Below are 19,794 nucleotides of genomic sequence, written 5' to 3' on the forward strand. Positions count from 1 at the left end.
TATTGCTTCTTTTACTTAAGTAAAAGTTACTTCCTCCACCACTGGTGCTGACATGTTGTGACTCATGATGACTCGTTATTATGGTGAGAATTATGGTCAGCGTCCTCGTAGGAGTGACACTTCTGCTTTACATTTTTCTCACTCAAATCTTATTTTTCTTTCCTGGGCTGTACTGAATAGTTCGAAGCTTTGAAGCTTCATTCATAACGTTGACATTCAAATTCTAAATCAACATTTGAATGCTGCGCAGCTTTTTTTCCTTTTCTTTGCATGTCTATTCATTCTGTTTGAACCTGGTATCTCTGCACAGTTGCAGATAAAGATCAAACTACACTAATATTAGAGTTTTTTTTATAGTTTTAGTCTGACCAATGTCTCTGTAATGTTTTTACTGTTCGTGATTGTCACAGGTCCATTTCCCTGTAAGGCCATCAATAAGATCCTGTGGAGAACAACACCGGCAGGGTGAGTGTGTGACTCATTTTGTGACGTATTTTTCCTGTTTGGTTCCTGCATTCAGACTGGACATTTTGGATCACAGTGCCAGTAAATATTTACTCCTGTCTTTTAGCTTTATTATATGTAAGACTCATTTTTGTTTTTTATTTCATTTGTCTTTTTATTTTTTTTTATTACGCTATAAATACATTTTTACCCGGATTTTATCTCCTCATAAACCCAAAAGTTGTTGTCTCCTGCCCAAGAAGACAATTCTTTTTTCGTAGTTTACCATAAGAAAGATACTAATAAAAAGTGAACAGAATAATTGGCTCATAATCAACAGCTCATTGATGTTTTCTCACATATCCCTCCAAGTAGTAAACAAAAGAAAAAAAAAGCTTTTGAACTGCCAATGGTATTTTTATTTTCTAAATTTCATGTGTATGATTGATTTTTTTGTCTTTAAAGTTCAAAGTGAACGCTAATCCATGAATGTAAAAATTTTAAATAACGATGCTTAATTATATCGGAAACACTCACTCGATGTTGTTCTAAATGGCTGATAAAATTGATGTGAATAAAAATACTTTTCTGTGTGCCTCGCTCCAGTTCTCCAGTGCTGTTATACAGCGGCGGGATGCCCAGAGCCAGCTACGGCGACCGCCACTGTCTGACCATTCAACAAGACAAAGAACACGTCACTCTGGACTTCACATCCCGAGTCATCGACTTCTTCACGGTCCACAGCATAGAGCAAGAGAAAGGTCAGGGGCTGGCCAACATTAATGTATCTGTGGATTTTCTTCCTCTTTTTGATTCAAAAATGTACTTTCTCTTTCAGCTGAGTTTGAGGCTCACTGTTATGTTAAATCAAAATGTTTCAGGAGCATCAGTGCTTCATATTCTATCTCTACCTCTCCTTCTTACAGAGTTTGATGAGCCGTCTGCGTTGGTAGTGTTACTGGAAGAGGAGCTGGTTGTGATTGACCTCCAGACCCCCGGGTGGCCCTCGCTGCCCACTCCCTACCTGGCTCCTCTCCACTCCTCAGCCATCACCTGCTCCTTCCACGTCTCCAGCGTCCCTCCCAAACTCTGGGAGAGGCTGGTCAACGCCGGCAAAGCACAGCAGGGCCGGCAACACGCACACGGGGTGAGAAGCACACTGCGCAAAACACAGTTTGAAATGATGTGGCTTTCAGTACTCTTTAAGTGTTGGGCTTGAGTTTGCCATGTTATGATTTGAGCATATTTTTTATGTTAAATGCAGCACCTGGGAGGGTTTCTGGACGATATTTGTCATTGTTTTGTGTTGTTAATTGATTTCCAATAATACATAAATACATACATTTGCATAACACAAGCATATTTGTCCACTCTCATGTTGATAAGAGTATTAAATACTTGACGAACTTTAAGGTACATTTTGAACAGATAAAAAATGTGTGATTTATTTGCCATTAATCGCAATTAAATATTTTAATCGATTGACAGCCCTGGTATTTACTTAACGATGGCATGATAAATTCATACATCAACTTTTTTAGAATATCACAAGTTAGCCCATTATCTGATCATGTAAAATCTGGATTAGATACAATACATTTCATCATTTTTAGTCTCTAATCAAAATTGACAAAACACAATTTTCTGACTGACCATTATCTTTTTATACAACATGGACAGAGACTGCGTGAATATATATTGCGTGAATAAAATATTGCGGCATGGAGTAGTGTGCAGGCATTACCGTTTTTTTTTACTGGCGCTGTTATGATTGCCTCGCACCTATGTGATGTGTATATAATTAATCTTCTTCAATTTATACGTTTCTCTCCATCTTCTTTTGGTCTTTTGTTTCTTTTGGCATCATCAAAAAACACAATTTATTTTTCATGCATTCGAATCAATTCCTGCTCAGTGAAATGTAGCCAGTGGAAACATCTTTTGATTCTGCGTTACTGGTGGACTGCTGTTGCTGTTGCTGTTGGCAAGACGCTATGAACGATGGGATTATTCTGTAAATTGGTTTATTCATGGCAGTAGGGGTATTCAGTTGCAGGAAATCCAAGATGCATGTAAGCAGCTTAACCTGAGAGCACCTTAAACAGAGTATGGCCAATAGCCAGGCTGCTCATGCTTCAAATGTAGCCATCAATACTAATCTGTGTGCATACTTTGTACACACAAACCAGCTCACAGATTCAAGTTACAGAGTTCGATTTGGATTTCTACCAAATGGCTGCCAGGTGTCATATCAAGACTCAGCTGCTGCCTCTGTTCATGAGTGGGTAGCAATATAAATGGGTAATAAGTGCAGTGAAATTATAGAAGTTTAAAATAAGGAGATTGAAGTTAAATGGATGGTATTACTCATTATACTGCTTGTACATCTGAGCTCACAGCCTGGCCGCTAAACAGCTCTGAGTAAACCTACGGGAGTGTGACCACCAGCCTGCTGGTAGCGTGTTAACTTTAAGAGCAGGTGTAAGCAGTTAAAGGCTTTGCAAAAGGCTTTGTAGCTTAGATCAGCTGTTTGATCAGTGGCAGATTAGACTATCACACACAAACACAGACAGAAACACAGCTGGTACACTCGTAAATCATCGCTGTCTGTCAAACCAGAGAGGCTGGCGCTGTAACAGAGCAAACTCAACAAAAGCTGAGTTTTGTGTGTTTCTGTGTGTTTCTGTGTGTTTCTGTGTACACACACACACACACACACACACACACACACACACACACACACACACACATTCTCCTCCATATGGGAATGCCTCTGTGTCAGGGCCAGCACATTTTGTGCTGACGTAATCATAAAACAGAAAGCGTTAGGGAATATGTTGTTGTTCAATGTGTGACATTTTTCTCTTTTTTCAATATGATAGATTTCTAACTTTTCTTGAATCCGTGTCTCTTTGTGCAGAGTTGGCCCATTTGTGGAGGGAAAAATCTGGCTGCTCCACCCAAACAACAAGAGCTGCTATTGACAGGGTATGCACGCACACGCACACACATACACACACACACACACACACACACACACACACACACACATACACACACACACACACACACAAACACACGCACACACACACACACACACACACACACGCACACACTCACTCACTCGTATATAAACAGTCACAGGCCGCGTCCACAGGTGGATCCAGTTTTCATTTTTCTGTCATGACACCAATCTGGCACAAATCCGCTGCTCTCTAGTAAGTGTAAGTGACTGAAAGCTGCATGGAGATGGTTTTCTTTTCTTTTCTGATGTGAACCACATGGATATCCCGAACCAAACTGGATCTGCATGGGACTCGTCTTGACAATGAAATCTGTCAGCTTTGCAATAGCAACAAGGAAGTCCTGAGGCAACTGGCATACTGTTGGTAACTGCAGACGTTTGGCAGAGCTAGCATTAGCATGGGGCACTATTACACAGCTGGATTTATTGGGAGACACCACAGTTAGTGAAATATCTCGACAACTTATGAATGGATTGTTATGACATTTTGGTACGGACATTCCTGAGAGGATGAACTGTAATAACATTGGACTTCTAGCGCCATCATCCGGTCAAAACTTCTCTTTGTCCAATAGACCGGACCAGCATTGCGTCATCGCCAAGGCCTCGTCCCCTTTTGGGGGAAAGAAGAAACATGCAGTCACATATGGAGAGAAACAGGCAAATGCAAAAAGGCTGTTGTGTAGCGGGGTTAACCGAGGCTTTCACACTGAGATCTGAGGCACATAAGATATGTGAATATTCACTGTCAGTGTGTTAAATCTCCAAGTGACCGTTAGGCCTACTGCTGATGGGTATGGCGTGAGTGGGAAGCTGCTGCAGTACAGTCATACAGTATAGCAGCATCAGACTGTCGTCTCCAACTAAATCTCAGCCTATAAATCAAACAGTTGGCTAGTATCCGATTGATTATTTGAAGACAACACTCAGCTTAATGATACGTGATTCCATCAAATATGTAACGTTATTGATGTTTGGATAAGTAATATCCGGCCACTGAGTTGGACGGGGAAAACTGAAAGTGCATGACGGCGATCAACCCTTAATTTAATAAGGTATTGCGAACGCTCAGGTTCAGGCAAGATCGTAAAATAATTATTAGACGTGTATAAAACAAATGTTTGTTTAACAAGAAATAAATGCATACAAGCTTGTCAAAATTACAATCCAAACACACGTGAAATTGCTTTGACATCTACGAGATCTTCTGTTTTCTATCCCCCAAAAGGGGGCGTGGCCTTTGCGATGATGAGACGCCGTTGTGGTCTATACTTTGTTTTACGACTAAATATTTGCTAAACTAATGACAGTCCCATCAGCCCGAGCTGAACCTTGTGTTTAGTGCTGATTAGTAAATATTAGCATGCTAACATGCTTATACATGCTTATATATAATTCAAGCTTTCAGAATTGTGTGCATACTATAGTTAAATTCCTGATTGATTTGCACCGAAAAAACCTTTTCATCTTGATTGCAATGTGTGTTTATAGGCACGAAGACGGCACCGTGCGTTTCTGGGACGCATCGGGTGTTGCTCTTACTCCGCTGTACAAACTCGGCACAGCCAACGTCTTCCACACCGACTGCGACCCTTGCGACGATCCTCAAGACCCTAGCGACGACCCCGACATGCAGCAGGAGGAGGAATGGCCTCCCTTCAGGAAGGTGAGAACTGAAGTGGCGAGCATGAGTAGTAGTGAAATGTAAGTAAGAATAAAGAAGCCTTTCCTCTAGAGATCAGACGCAGGGTTTTATTTTACAGGCTGAGGGAATAAAAACAACACAGTCAGTCCTCTTACTCTACATCTGTGGCTACATCTGTGGCCTAATTCTCTCATCTGATTGTTTTCATGTGTTTGGTTCTCAGACAGGACCCACCCCATTGTTCTTGTTATTAAAACCCTGAAGGAACCGCAGTCTGATTCAGTTTTAATGGCCTGTTTTCTGCGCAGAATTACATTTAAATGAACTGATTCAGCGTCGGGAGGAAGAATTCCATATGGAGCAAATCTGACTGAGTAGTTTGGCTTTGGTAGATGCCGACAAGAAACGGAGATGGGGTCATGAAGCAAAACACTCGATGAATATTTAAATCATCTGGATCTACTGTTGGCAATGTTTCTCAGTGTTTGGGCAGATGACAAAGATAAGCATATTTATCTCATCTGTAGATGGCAGGGATTACAGTGAAGGGAAGAGACATAAGTGTGGCTGTTTTGTTGGTTAATATCAGCAGATTTCCCCTTTTCTTCACCAGGAAGGGTTCAGGGGAAGACTGTCATTAAGAAATGAATAGCAGAAATGGGTCAAAAGGAGTAGAAACAGATTTTGAGTGATACATTTAACAGTGACAAATAGATTTAATTAGTCTTTGGCCTCTTTTCTCTTCCTTCTTCCTATTCACCCTTTCGCTCCCCCCACCTTTCCTCATGTATCCTGTGGTAACAGAGCTGCATGTTCAGGAATGTGGCCCTCATATGGGATGAAGAGCCTTTCCTTTTTTTTTTTTCCTCCTGTGTAATGAAAACCAGACCCATCAGCCCACTCTTTCAGTGCATGTATGTGTGTGTGTGTTAGTGACCAACCTACTCTTTATGAGAGGGGATTCTATTGGAATTCCTACTGTGTGTGTGAGAGACAGATTAATGCACATGTTTTGCTGAGTATGTATGAGAGGGGAAAGGCGGGGATTGTCCCGGCATTTGGCAGAGATTAAGAGTAGAGAGGCTGCCGTACAGGAAGGAGAGATTCAAGAGGGCATTTTGACATTTGGTGTGCCTGAACTGAATTTGTTTGTGGTCGGTTCAGATCAAAGATTTTCTAATGAGACGAAACTGTTTTGGAAAGTTTCAGAGAAAAAGGCTGAACATGTGAAGTTGGAGGTGGAGAGTTTAGAAGAAAACACTGAGAAAGCTCCAACTAAAACTCTACCTGTGTTCTTTGCATTTATCTTGCTAATTCAAGTCTGTGTGTGTGTGTTTGTATGTAGGTGGGCTGTTTTGACCCGTACAGCGATGACCCCAGACTGGGCATCCAGAAGATCAGTCTGTGCAAATACAGCAACAAGCTGGTGGTGGCTGGAACTGCTGGACAGGTACATTAAACATACAGTACACACACACATGCAAATGTATTGAGCTCTGTCACACACCGCCTTGGGTCATTTCTAGATCACACAATACAGTGAGTTTTTTTTTTAGTGTTATTATTCTGAAAACTGTTTATATTTTTATATGTGGTGTTTTAGTCGTCAAGTATGTTTAAAGGAACAATGTGTAGCATTTTAGGGACTCTAATAGCAGAAATGGAATGTAATATTCATAACTATGTTTTCATTAGGGTATAATCACCAAAACAAAACCAAACACTGGCTCTAGAGAGAGCCTTTCATGTTTTTACGTTACCTGAAGGCCACACTCTTGAAACTGAGGAAATGTGAGCCGCAGAGTGCAAAACAGTGGTACCGCCAGCCGCTGTCTGTCTTCCGTTGCTCCTAAAGTAGTGTTATTATGTTACTCACGTTACCGCAATCTTGGAAAGGGAGGAGTGAACGGAGGGGTGCTCGGTTGGTTGGAACTTATGAGACATAATAGAGCGTGGGAATGGCCGTCATATACTTCTATCATAATGTTCTAAACCCTTACACACGTTCAAAATGTATTTTAGTTCATTATTTTCTTTTATTTCTGATTTATGACTAGAACAACTTGACACACAGTGCTGAGCTTCACTGAGCATAACAAATTAATCTTCAGGTTCCCAGCTTTCAGATGATGTACACCACTTCTATGTGACACCTACTGTTGACCTGCTGTCTCCCCCTAAAGACCCCCTGCACCCCCCTAAAAAGATAAAATAATTGGTCTATGGTAAAGAGGGGTGCAGTGGAAAAGGTTAAATAGAATTTCAAACTTTAATTTAATAACTACTGAGATTATAGGATTGTTTTTGCTGAGATGATTGTACTATAAAAAGTTCACAGTGGGAGAACACAGTCAGTTTGTTTGTATGGAATACTGTCATTAAGCTGTGAATGGTGAAACACCATACACATGCAGTAGCCACACACTTTGGCACAACACAAATAATGCAGGTTAACACAATACACTCTTTGCCAGTTTATAATGAAGACCAAACACATCATGTAATTTACTGTTTTCTTCGCTTGCCAACAGTTAATTTGCTAATGACGCGAATAATGAAGCTATTTGACTTCATATGGGATGAAGAGACTTTTTATTTTTTTTAAATAGCCCCATGTTGTATTTTCTCTTGATGAGATGAAGCGAGCTGATTAACTTGGCAGGCAGAGAGTTGCAGCTGCACTCACACAAGCGCTCTTACACTTCAGAGCTACTCAGCTGTGATGGGTATAGCTCTGCTAAGTGGAAGTATGTTATTTTTAACAACGACAAACTGCACTTGAGTGTCTGTGCTCCCCACAATAAAAAGTGTTGGACCCAAACAAGTAAAATCAACATAGTGACAGCTTTGCTAATGTAGCTTTAGTAGTGGTGAGGTTGAAAATGTAGCACAATAGGAAAAAAAGTGTCAGCAATGACATTTTCATCCCCAGTGGAGTGTGTGCTCAATACATATCATGACCATGTCCTCTTCAGATTTAGATATTTCTGTGTACAGGAGTGACTTCTAGTCTGGTAGTGGTGCTAGAGGAAAAGTTAGGGGATCTGAACACATTATTATTCATCTTCTGGGGTACATGAATATGGATGAATATTCATACCAAATAAAAATGTAAAGGCCATATATTACAGCACATTTAGAACATCACTTGGCTACTTCCTGGAAAGTGAATATTCAGGCTCTGCTGCACTTAAAAACAGAGCAAAAAGTGCAGCTCACAGAAAAAATGAATGTCCAGCTCTGACAGAGGTGTCCCAAACAATTTATTCTTTTAGCAAGCTGTTATGAACTTGTTTTCAATAGTACCACCTTCCCTTAGTTCTGTACTTTAAAATGATGCGACATGATGCTATGAGACCTTTTTTTTTTAAAATCCTTTTCCTTTTTGATATTTTCAGTCCTCTATTTTTGAGAAGAGAAGCTCTTTAATGTGCTGATTTGAAAAACTGTGTGAATATAAGTGATAATTGGTGTCAGAGACGGATTTCCGTCAAAAGGGATTTTTTTGTTTCGTAATAGTCCGTTTATTTTTACCAGATATTTAAGCAGAACGGGATAAAACAACTACAGAGGTAATGGCCATTTACAATATAGCAAAAGCAAGTTTATTTCTATAGCACATTTCGTACACAGTGGCAACTCGGTGTGCTTTAAATAAATAAAAACAAATAGGAACGCCCATATACTTATCCAATTAAACAGAGTTGTATAATTAAATGATAAGCAATATAAAAGACAAAGTACATAAAATAATTTTAAAACAAAGTAGCTCAATCCGGCATATGAAAAGCGAAATGTTTTAACCTGGATTAAAAATGATTACATTTGGTGCACATCTAAGATCTACTATCAATTTGTTCCAGTTGCATTTAGCCAAGGTGGAACTAACTGAAACACTCCTCCTAATGCACACGTTTTTTTTTTTATTATTATTATTCTATTTATTTAGTATTTTCAGTTTCACAGCATAATGGATGATTTTCAGTTTTATAGCCTATTGTGATCTGTTGCCTTTTGGGGGGAAAGTGTTCAGTTTTCCTACAGAGTAATACAGAAGTGTTTGAAATGTTTCATATTTTTTTTTAAATGGAAATAATTTACCAAAGTTAGCAGAGAGCAAAATGCTCCCTCAGTCCCCAGCAGGAGGATTGTGTCCGTCTTTTACACTTAGACTACTGGTGTATTAGTAAAGATTGTCCGTGTGCAGTCACATACAGACGTAGGCAAAGTTGTTGGTAACGTTCCGTTAAAGAGAGAAAAACCCACAATGGTCACTGAAATAACTTGAAACTGACAAAAGTAATAATAAATAAAAATTCACTGAAAATTAACTAATGAAAACCAGATATTGTTTTTGAATTATGGTTCAGCAGAATCATTTTAAAAAACAAACTAATGAAACTGGCCTAGACAAAAATGATGGTAACATTAACTTAATATTTTGTTGCACAACCTTTTGAGGCAATCACTGCAATCAAGTGATTTCTGTAACTCTCAATGAGACTTCTGCACCTGTCCACAGGTATGTTGGCCCACTCCTCGTGAGCAAACTGCTCCAGCTGTCTCAGGTTTGAAGGGTGCCTTCTCCAGACAGCATGTTTCAGCTCCTTCCACAGATGTTCAATAGGATTTAGATCCGGGCTCATAGAAGGCCACTTCAGAATAGTCCAATGTTTTGTTCTTAGCCATTCTTGGGTGTTTTTAGCTGTGTTTTGGGTCATTATCCTGTTTGAGGACCCATGACCTGCAACTGAGACCAAGCTTTCTGACACTGGGCAGCACATTTCGCTCCAGAATGCCTTGATAGTCTTGAGATTTCATTGCACCCTGCACAGATTCAAGACACCCTGTGCCAGATGCAACAAAGCAGCCCCATAACATAACCGAGCCTCCTCCATGTTTCACATTAGGTACAGTGTTCTTTTCTTTGGATGCTTCATCTCTTCGTCTGTGAACATAGAGCTGATGTGACTTGCCAAAAAGCTCCAGTTTTGTCTCATCTGTCCAAAGGACATTCTCCCAGAAGCTTTGTGGCTTGTCAATATGCATTTTGGAAAATTCCAGTCTCGCTTTTTTATGATTTGGTGTCCTCCTCGGTTGTCTTCCATTAAGTCCACTTTGGCTCAAACAGTGACGGATGGTGCGATCTGACACTGATGTACCTTGACCTTGGAGTTCACCTCTAATCTCTTTGGAAGTTGTTCTGGGCTCTTTGGTTACCATTCGTATTATCCGTCTCTTCAATATGTCATCAATTTTCCTCTTGCGGCCACGTCCAGGGAGGTTGGCTACAGTCCCATGGACCTTAAACTTCTGAATAATATGTGCAGCTGTAGTCACAGGAACATCAAGCTGCTTGGAGATGGTCTTATAGCCTTTACCTTTAACATGAAGGTCTATAATGTTCTTTCTAATCTCCTGAGACAACTCTCTCCTTAGCTTTCTGTGGTCCATGTTCAGTGTGGTACACACCATGACACCAAACAGCACAGTGACTACTTTTCACCCTTTAAATAGGCAGACTGACAGATTACAAGTTTGAAGACACCTGTGATGCTAATTACAGGACACACCTTAGTTTAACATGTCCCTATGGTCAAATTATTTTACATCTTTTCTAGGGCTACCATCATTTTTGTCCAGGCCAGTTTCATTAGTTTGTTTTTTAAAATGATTCTGTTGAACCATAATTCAAAAACAATATCTGATTTTCATTAGTTCATTTTCAGTAAATTTTTATTTATTATTACTTTTGTCAGTTTCAAGTTATTTCAGTGACCATTGTGGGTTTTTCTCTCTTTAACGGAACGTTACCAACAACTTTGCCTACGTCTGTATGTGACATGAATTTAAAATTTTTAACTTATTTTACTGACTGATGTAGATTCTGGTTGCCTTTTAAAGTTGATAATAATTACAGATATTTGTGTTAATTTTATTCTAAAATGTAGTTGTATAGTTAAAATAAGTTAAAATTTTTTTGTTCAGTAAGGAGAGAAATTTTTAAAGTGAAATGCCTTATTTTATACTTTGCATACATAAATTGGTACCTTTACTTAGTTGTTTCAGACATTTCACATTCAAAAACACAGTCATCCACGCTCTATAATTATCACACTAACTTCTGCTACAGATTCCTCCTGTATACTTTTGAAGATAAAAATAGACACTGAAATAAAAAAGGAAAGTGAGCCATCATGTTTCTTTACTTCCTTCTGTCTCTCCAGGTGATCGTTCTGGGTTTGAGTGACGAGCGCTCGGAACACTCGGTGGACGTGTCTGTGGTTGACCTGCTGCAGGACAGGGAGGGCTTCACCTGGAAGGGCCACGACAGGCTGGAGCCGCGCCTTAAACCCGCCCCCTTCCCTCCCGGCTTCCAGCCGCTGATGCTGGTCCAGTGCATGCCGCCGGCCTCTGTTACGGCGGTCGCTCTGCATGCCGAGTGGAACCTGATCTCCTTCGGGACGAGTCATGGATTTGGCCTGTTTGACTACCACAGACGAAATGCTGTGCTGGCCAGGTTAGAAACACACACACAGTTCCGGTTGTTATGTTTATACTTGTTCTTTTCCTTCTGTTCTGATTACATTACTGGCACATACACTCTCAGTACATGACACACACACACGCTACTATTAATGCGAGCTCTTTTGGCCAAATACCAGTAAAAAATACAGAATAAGGCAACCTGACAAGTTCACCATATTGCGTCCACAAAGCATCACCCTACTGCTCCTTATGTTCTCCCAGATGTACCCTGCACCCTAATGACTCCTTGGCGATGGAGGGACCCCTGTCCAGAGTGAAGTCCTTGAAAAAGTCTTTACGACAGAGCTTCAGACGCATCCGCAAGAGCAGGGTGTCGGGGAAGAAACGCCCCATCGCCACACCCACCAGCAAGGTAAATGACCGTCTCTTTTTGCTAGTAAGAGGACCATACTGATCACACAGACTGAATTAAGTTCTGCATTCTGCGACTGTGTCGTCATGCGCAGGTCCAGGAGGCCAACGCTGCTCTCGCCGAGCAGGAGGACGTGGCTCCGATACAGCGACGGATTGAACCCCGGTCAGCAGACGACTCGCTGTCTGGAGTGGTCCGATGTCTCTGCTTCGCTGACACCTTTTTACGTGACGGTGTGTGATTCTGTATTTTTTTAAATAAATTGTTTCATTATCCCAAAGTTGTGTGGGGAGAAGTAAAATTTGAAGTTTAGCAGTATCACAACGACATCAAACAAACTGTACTAACTGTATGGGCTGTATCTCTGTATCTACCAGGTACACACCACGGCGCCACACTATGGGCGGGCACCAACTCGGGCAGTGTGTACGCCTACGCTCTGGAGGTGCCCGGCGTCGGCTCGGGCCGTGTGTGTGAACGGGGCGGAGCGGGCGAGAGCAGCGTGTGTGTGGAGGCGGTGTTGGGTAAAGAGATCCAGCTGATGCACAGGGCTCCCGTGGTGTCGATCTCTGTGTTAGACGGCCGGGGGAAACCGCTACCGGACCCGTACGAAGCCTCCCAGGACCTCGCCATCGCGCCGGACATGACCAACGCTCACTCTGTCCTCATCGCCTCAGAGGAACAGCTAAAGGTAAAGGCTGGAAAAGACACCTGGGCTGCGGTTGAAGTCTTTTTTGCTTAGGAAGATTCTTAACTGAGTGAAATGACTTGGAAGTATCTAAGTAGCAGGCATGATAAGAGCTGTTTAAATAGCCGGCATGTGGATTAAAGCTTCAGTAGGCAACAATTTTTTGGCATTAGTGGGCAAAATTTCCATGATAACCTTTCAGTATATTGTAATTCAAGTGTTCTGAGAGAAAACTAGACTTCTGCACCTCCTAACGGCTCTGTTTTCAGGCTTTAGAAAATCTAGCCTGTGACGGAAGACTTTGATCAATCACAGGTCATTTCAGAGAGAGAGCGTTCCTATTGGCTGTGCTCCGGCTGGTGGGCGGTGCTTGGTATTCCCTCAAGAGATCTCAACATGGCTGCCGGGTCACAAACTTTCTCATTTTACAGCCAAACCGTACACTACAAGATCATTTTGAAAACATTTGAGGCGAGAAATAGCCATGACAGTAACAGAATATTGATTAATATTCGATCAGCGCTGCCTAGTTTGACCGTTTGGTTGGAGTTCACGAGTTTTTGACAGCCGGCTCTCATAGATGGCAGACTCTAGCTCGGCTCTGATTGGTTGTTTTCCTCCGGTCTGTGAAATCTTGCAGATGCCATTAGGAGCATTTTTAGACTTTTTAAACGCAGCCCAGTATTATAATGTATTACACATAAAATGCATGTTTGTATTTGTCTAGTCAGTCCGTAGGTGTGTTTTTTTGTTTTCTCCTCATTTCATGAGGACAAATTGTGCAAAATAATTACTGTTTTATTCCATTTATTTTACATCTATTGACAAATACTTTACCGCATCATTTTAAAGTCACCATAAAAGGTTAAAACTGGGCTTAAGAAACCGTGAAAGACTGATGATGTCAGTTTATAATCCTGGCTTTCTTCCTCCTCTGCTCTCTCTAGGTGTTCTCTCTCCCCAAGGTGAGCGCTAAGACCAAGTTCAAGCTGACGGCGCACGAAGGCTGTCGGGTGAGGAAGGTGGCCCTGGTGGTGTTCAGCTCCACAGCTCAGGAAGACTACAGCGAACACACACTGGTCTGTCTGACCAACCTGGGCGACATGCACCTCTTTAACATACCTGCCCTCCGACCACAGGTAGGGTTCAGGGGATTTTGTGCATGTGTGAGTTGGAAGTCTAATTTGGACAATAAGAGAGTTTGTGTGTGTATTTTGAGGGTATTTACAGTAATTGTGCAACATTATTTGTATATTAGACAACTATTAATGTGATAACGTGGGCATTTAATTTTACTGAATTATTTGTGATGTACTGGTAATTAATGCCGTTATTTTGTGTCTTTTAGGTGCGCTACGACTGCATCCGAAAAGAAGACATCAGCGGCATCGCATCCTGCGTCTTCACCAAGAACGGACAAGGTGAGGGAAATCATGCTTGATTTTGATGAAAGTGCCGTAAAAATCAAACTGCACTGAAAGTCACAAGAACATTGCTTTGTGATAATGATTTTCACATTCACAACACCGTGGGACTTTGCAGCAAGAGGTTAAAGGGTCACTTTACACCCAAACATATTTTTCCACTTGCCCCATTGGTATCCAGTCATGCAGATAGTTCTGGTTTTATTTCCTTGGATCTGAGATATCTGCTCTTCAGACTTCTGCCTCCATCCCAACACAGTTTAGGTGAATGTGGTTCTTAAGATGGAAAAATGACATCAGCCTGTCTTACCAGAAATAATGTCCCCACCCAAACTGCACCCTTCTCTGTGGGCAGTTTTTGCAGTTATTTTTTTTTTTTTTTACAGTAGAAAATTGTTCCCAATGAATCACAAGTTCAAAGTCGTAACTGTCTAATTGTTGTCTGGTTGTTTTTCTACACAGGGTTTTACCTGATCTCTCCCTCAGAGTACGAGAGGTTCTCCCTGTCTGCCAAGGTCATCACTGAACCGCTCTGCTCTGTTCAGCTGGACCGACCGCTAGAGCCCACACCTGCCAGGTAACACACACACACACACACACACACACACACACACACACACACACACACACACACACACACACACACACACTCAATAGTATTAATATCAGGAATGTAACCTTTATTAGGACACGCATCTACTGTTCACCCACATTGATTACAGTTAGCTGCTTTCCCTTTACCTGATTGCATCCCGATGTACAGTAGTTGTTGCCTACTACAGGGACCCCCAAACTTTTCTATTTCAATGAACCCATATTACATGAACATCAGCAGATTTTGTCCTCAGAAACCTAAAGATCTTTTGTATCGACTTTAGGGCTGCACAATTAATCAAAATCGCAATATGGCCTACTGCAATTTTCAAATCGCAGGGTGAGGAGGAAATTGTAATATTTGTTAAAGGATGAAATGTGTCAAAATACCATCTAAATTAAATATGATGAGATGTCCTGACCTACACATCATATTCTAAAGACTTAAGAAAACATCTTTGTTTTGTACAGATCCCCACAAAAATCACACCATAATCATTTAATATGTTTTTCAATGAAAATGAGAATAATGGTGTAAAAATTATGATACCCTCCAATATCGCAAATCATATCGCAATCTCAGTCAAAATAATCACATTACATGCTTTTTCAGAGTCGTGCAGCCCTGATTGACTAGTAAAATTAAACCAGAGATGTGCAATATGGCTCTATCTATCAATCCTCGCTGACGCTCATCGCCCTGACAATCGCTTTTCTCAGCTGAGCATCTTCATCTCTCTTGCACATTCACGGCAGACATGCGCACTAATGTTACCCCTGTGTTGTTTCTATCGAGCAGCTAGTTCTGGTTGAGTGATGCACTGCAAATTAGCATTTCTTAAATCAAAGGATATATTTGTTTGATAATTTGAGTGGGCAAATGGCTTATATTGTGCTGTTTTTAAAGTTTAAAACATTTCTTTTGTGTGGTTTTGATGTTTTTGGTTTTTAATCTGGACATTTGTATGACCATCTGATATAATTTCTATTTTCGTATTTTACAATCAAAAAAAAATAAATTTACCATCACAATATATGTAATATTTTTTTATAGGAAAAACATTTGATATCTTGTTAATGGATGAAATAATCAGACTGGGATGTCTAATCCAACAAATTAAATACCTGACAAATCAGCACACTTCATCACAATGACGTGCAAATCATAGACTCAGGGCATACCTGCTCAGTGACTTGCAACATTTTCCAGGGACCCACTATGAAGGACTCTTGGTGGTCCCTGGACCCCACATTGGAAACCTCTAAGCCTACTGTTCGTAGTGCTCTCTCTGGGCTTACCACCAGCTCGAGGCACTCGGCTGCATGTGAAACCAAAGAAATGATACTTTTACTGTTATTGCTGTATTATTACTCCATCTACTGCCAAAGCAAATGGTGTGTGCTCATGTGTCTCCTCAGCGATGGTTCGACGACGCAGCCGCAGGCCAACGGAACCCACAAGAACCAGATGGGTCAGGCAGAGGGTACGTCTACACACACACACACACACACACACACACACACACACACACACACACACATTTTCTCTTTGCTCCCTCTCTCTCCTCACCCTCACTTTTCTCTCCTCTTGTTATTTCTCTCTGTCTATTCTCCCTCTTCGTCACTCTCTCTTCTCTCTCTGAGCCTCTTAAACTGCGAGCAGGCCTTGCAGGGGTTTCCCTCCGGTCTCCATGGTAACCATTCAGTATGCCTCAGTTGCCTCTCCTGCACAGCCCCTCCCTCCCTGGCAGGAAACGATGGTTGTTGTGGAGACCAGAGTAGGGTTTGTTTATGTCTTAGTGGGCCTTTCACCTGCTATTCAGACTTAAATAACTATCCATGTAGGCAACAGAGTGTTTTAATGTTTTTTTTTCTATTTTGAATTATTGTGTATGTTTATCGGAGAAAACACAGATTTAAAAGACTTGGCATGTGGTTAACCTTCTCTATATGAAGAGGAATTTGAGGCCTATTTAAAAAAAAAAAACCTCACATTATGTTATAGGAGTGCACCTTGAAATCAGTAATCTGTTAAACCAGCATTCATATATTTTTTGGCCATTAGGGGGCAGCGCAACAAGATGTGAACATAACATTGACATATTATCACCTTATAATGTTGAATTTTTTAGTAAAGAGTTCCCTATTTACTGAACACAAACCAACATTAGCTTGTTTCCACATGAAGAATGTAAATATTTACTCTCCTTTTTAGCTCTGTTTTTGGTCTCCACCAAAATATCTCTCTTTAGCTGCTAAATTCCCCACTATGTTCACCAGCTAGTCGCTAACTTTGCTTGTCTGCAGTTTGGTGTTGAGCAGGTAGTGTAAGGTGGATTTTTAGAGCTTTTATACAGCTGCCTGCTGCGCCTACAAACGATGCTGTGAGAGTGAAACAAACCAGTAAAACCAAAACAATGAGCTGAAAGATGCTTTAAAGCTCCGTAGAGCTGAGGGGAAGCTGCAGAATTAGGTGATCATTTAGTGTCTGTGTGTCACTACGAGTTACTCTTTCAATACAAGAAGTCATTTGACCCATTGTTAATATAACATTATTGATTAGAGCAGCTTTAAGTGATCAAAACAGACTCAACATGTAAGAAAATTGTGACTTAAGCAACAATTGAACTAAGAGAGAAGAAACAAAAAAATTACTATTGTTAAACCAACGTGTTTGGGCTCACAGCCTCAGCCAGTGTTACAAACGGAACAAAGATTTCAGCCTTCTTCATTTTTTTTCCAAGTGCTGCTGAACTCCCTTTTTTCATTCATCTTTATTACATTTAAGCATGTTTTTGGGGTATCAAAGATGTGACAGATTTATTCTGAATCTACTGTCTAACCAAATTCTGATCAAGTTGTTTTTAAACTGCCTCACAGGGCAAACAGAAGAGTCTCCGAGCAGCCTGTCCTCTCCCCTCCTGGACACCCCGCTGGACTCCCCCCTCAGCTGTGCTGACCTCACCCTCGACTCCACCGGAGAAATCACTGTGGAGGACGTCAGGGATTTTCTAACGTAGGCACACACACACACATTTATATGTACACACAGCTTGCGTTGTTTAAAATGTATTCTTAGCCTTTTATAAAGACGATCATTTAATTCTTAATAAAATAAATAAATAAATCTTAATTTAATTCTTCTTTAATTCTTGTGCAGCACTGTGGACGAGGCAGAGAATAACCTAAAGAACATCAAAGAGGAGGAGGGACGCTCGACCGGCATCCTCATCAACTGAACAGGTGAGAAACATACACACCAACACAGATGTGGTACTTGTTAACAGTTACTGAAGTCACACAAACACACCAGTATGAGCAGATGCATGAGCTCACACTTGAGTAGACACAACTCTGGGTATACGAAAGCGGATAGAAACACACACACACACACACACACACACACACACACACACACACACACACACACACAGACACCTGTTTCTAATGGAGCGGGTCCAGAGTGTGCAAACTTCAAAGAGTTGTTCTGTCTGAGCGCTGCATTCCAATAACAAGCTCGGCCTCCACTCGGTGTCTTTGAAAAGCCAGCGGATTAGAAATCTTTTCCTTTGAGACCAATTGAACAGACTTGTATGCTTTTTAGTGGTGTTGAATACTGTAGCTCAGGTATTTTTTTTTACTCCCGATTCGATACTATCACGATACAGGCACAATATGTATTGCGATTTTTAAGTACTGCGATTCTTCAAGTATTGCGATTCGATATTACAATTTTTGTTAACTTTTTTAACACTATACCATGGGAAAAAGTTGAATCGTACACTTCTAAGGACTTTTAATTTGAAAAATATCTAAATGAATACAGTAAAATGTTTGATTTTCAGCACGTATGTAGTCAGAGATGTCCTAAAGTCAAATATATCAGTCATTGTCAGGCATTATTTATTAAACTCTTTCCAGCAACGGCTTGACCGCACGTTACCGCATTACGATAATGTTTCCAGACTACAACAATAAAAGCAGTAACTTCCTTCTACCTCCGCATGGACTCAAATGAAGCAAATATATCAATTCTGGCATTAAAAAATTAATTTCAAAATCGTAAAAAAAAAAAAAAATCACGAAAAGAGGTAAATTGATTTTTTTTTTTTCACCCCTAATATTTTTGTTCACTGTCTTTGTACTTGGGAATGGCCCAGGGTTCATTTGTGTAGCCTATTTATTCAGGGTATCAGTTTAAATGTCGTAGTAGTAGTCTTAAACTTTACTGTGAGGCTCCATACAGATCACAGCTTTGATACAGCTGTTACCAGCACATATAGATGGGAGCCACTCGATCAAAAGACAGGAGATCAAATCATCACAGCTAGAGCTTGAGTTTTTTTATGATGAAAAACCAAGGATTTATTTATTATTACATTTACTGTAATAGGGGAGCTTTACTAGAGTTAGTGGTGGTGAACTACTCTGCACTCATCCCTTCAGTTGCATTACTCTGCACTCACTGGAGTCATAAATCAGTCGCCTCCCTCCTCTTGTCTGTTTGTCAATAAGACTCCATCATTTTCTAAACTCTCTGCTACCCTCTGGTGGTGGTGAACATATATAATACACCTTAACTGTGTATTCTGTACTGCATTTACTTGATTTTTTTAAAATGTAAAATTGTATTTATTAATAATATATACTTTTTTAGTAGTTTATATTGTTATGTTAATTTCTAAGCAGAAAGTAATTCTTTTTCATTATCAATTAGTCTGTTGGTCATCTTTTGATCAATCAATTTTTTTTTAATCTATAAAATAGTGAAAATGTAGATCACAAATGCCAGAGCCTAAAGTGACGTCTTCAAATTGATTATTTTGACAAACTATCAGTCCAAAAACTCAGATATTCAATAAGTAGAACTGCAGAAAATCCTTGCAATCAAGAAGCCGAAGCCAGCAAATGTTAAAAGAGCTAAATTTGATATTCAGAGCATTAATATAGCAGCAAACGACTATTATAGTACTATATAACGGAACCTGCCAAAATGAATAAATAAATGATTCGTTAAATAAATAAATATGCCATTAAAAGCAGCAAAAATATTAGAAATAAATGTAGTCATTA

The 19,794-nt window shown here is 40.4% G+C and overlaps 1 protein-coding gene across 1 annotated transcript in view; it reads left to right on the top strand.

Annotated features, from left to right (window-relative positions):
• The window catches only part of llgl1 (LLGL scribble cell polarity complex component 1), a 49,884-nt gene that overhangs the window by 27,728 nt on the left and 2,362 nt on the right, over positions 1–19,794 (top strand). The window contains exons 8-23 of the mRNA XM_074655316.1: positions 411–465; positions 1,051–1,205; positions 1,371–1,591; positions 3,365–3,432; positions 4,961–5,135; positions 6,460–6,564; positions 11,342–11,634; positions 11,865–12,015; positions 12,110–12,248; positions 12,393–12,706; positions 13,651–13,842; positions 14,052–14,124; positions 14,590–14,704; positions 16,141–16,205; positions 17,602–17,737; positions 17,882–17,964. Of these exons, the coding sequence (XP_074511417.1) occupies positions 411–465; positions 1,051–1,205; positions 1,371–1,591; positions 3,365–3,432; positions 4,961–5,135; positions 6,460–6,564; positions 11,342–11,634; positions 11,865–12,015; positions 12,110–12,248; positions 12,393–12,706; positions 13,651–13,842; positions 14,052–14,124; positions 14,590–14,704; positions 16,141–16,205; positions 17,602–17,737; positions 17,882–17,960 (2,336 nt within the window). The 3' untranslated portion in view covers positions 17,961–17,964. The remainder of the gene's footprint in view (positions 1–410; positions 466–1,050; positions 1,206–1,370; positions 1,592–3,364; positions 3,433–4,960; positions 5,136–6,459; positions 6,565–11,341; positions 11,635–11,864; positions 12,016–12,109; positions 12,249–12,392; positions 12,707–13,650; positions 13,843–14,051; positions 14,125–14,589; positions 14,705–16,140; positions 16,206–17,601; positions 17,738–17,881; positions 17,965–19,794) is intronic.

Source organism: Sebastes fasciatus, chromosome 13, assembly GCF_043250625.1.
Source record: "Sebastes fasciatus isolate fSebFas1 chromosome 13, fSebFas1.pri, whole genome shotgun sequence".
Classification (NCBI taxonomy): Eukaryota; Metazoa; Chordata; class Actinopteri; order Perciformes; family Sebastidae; genus Sebastes; species Sebastes fasciatus.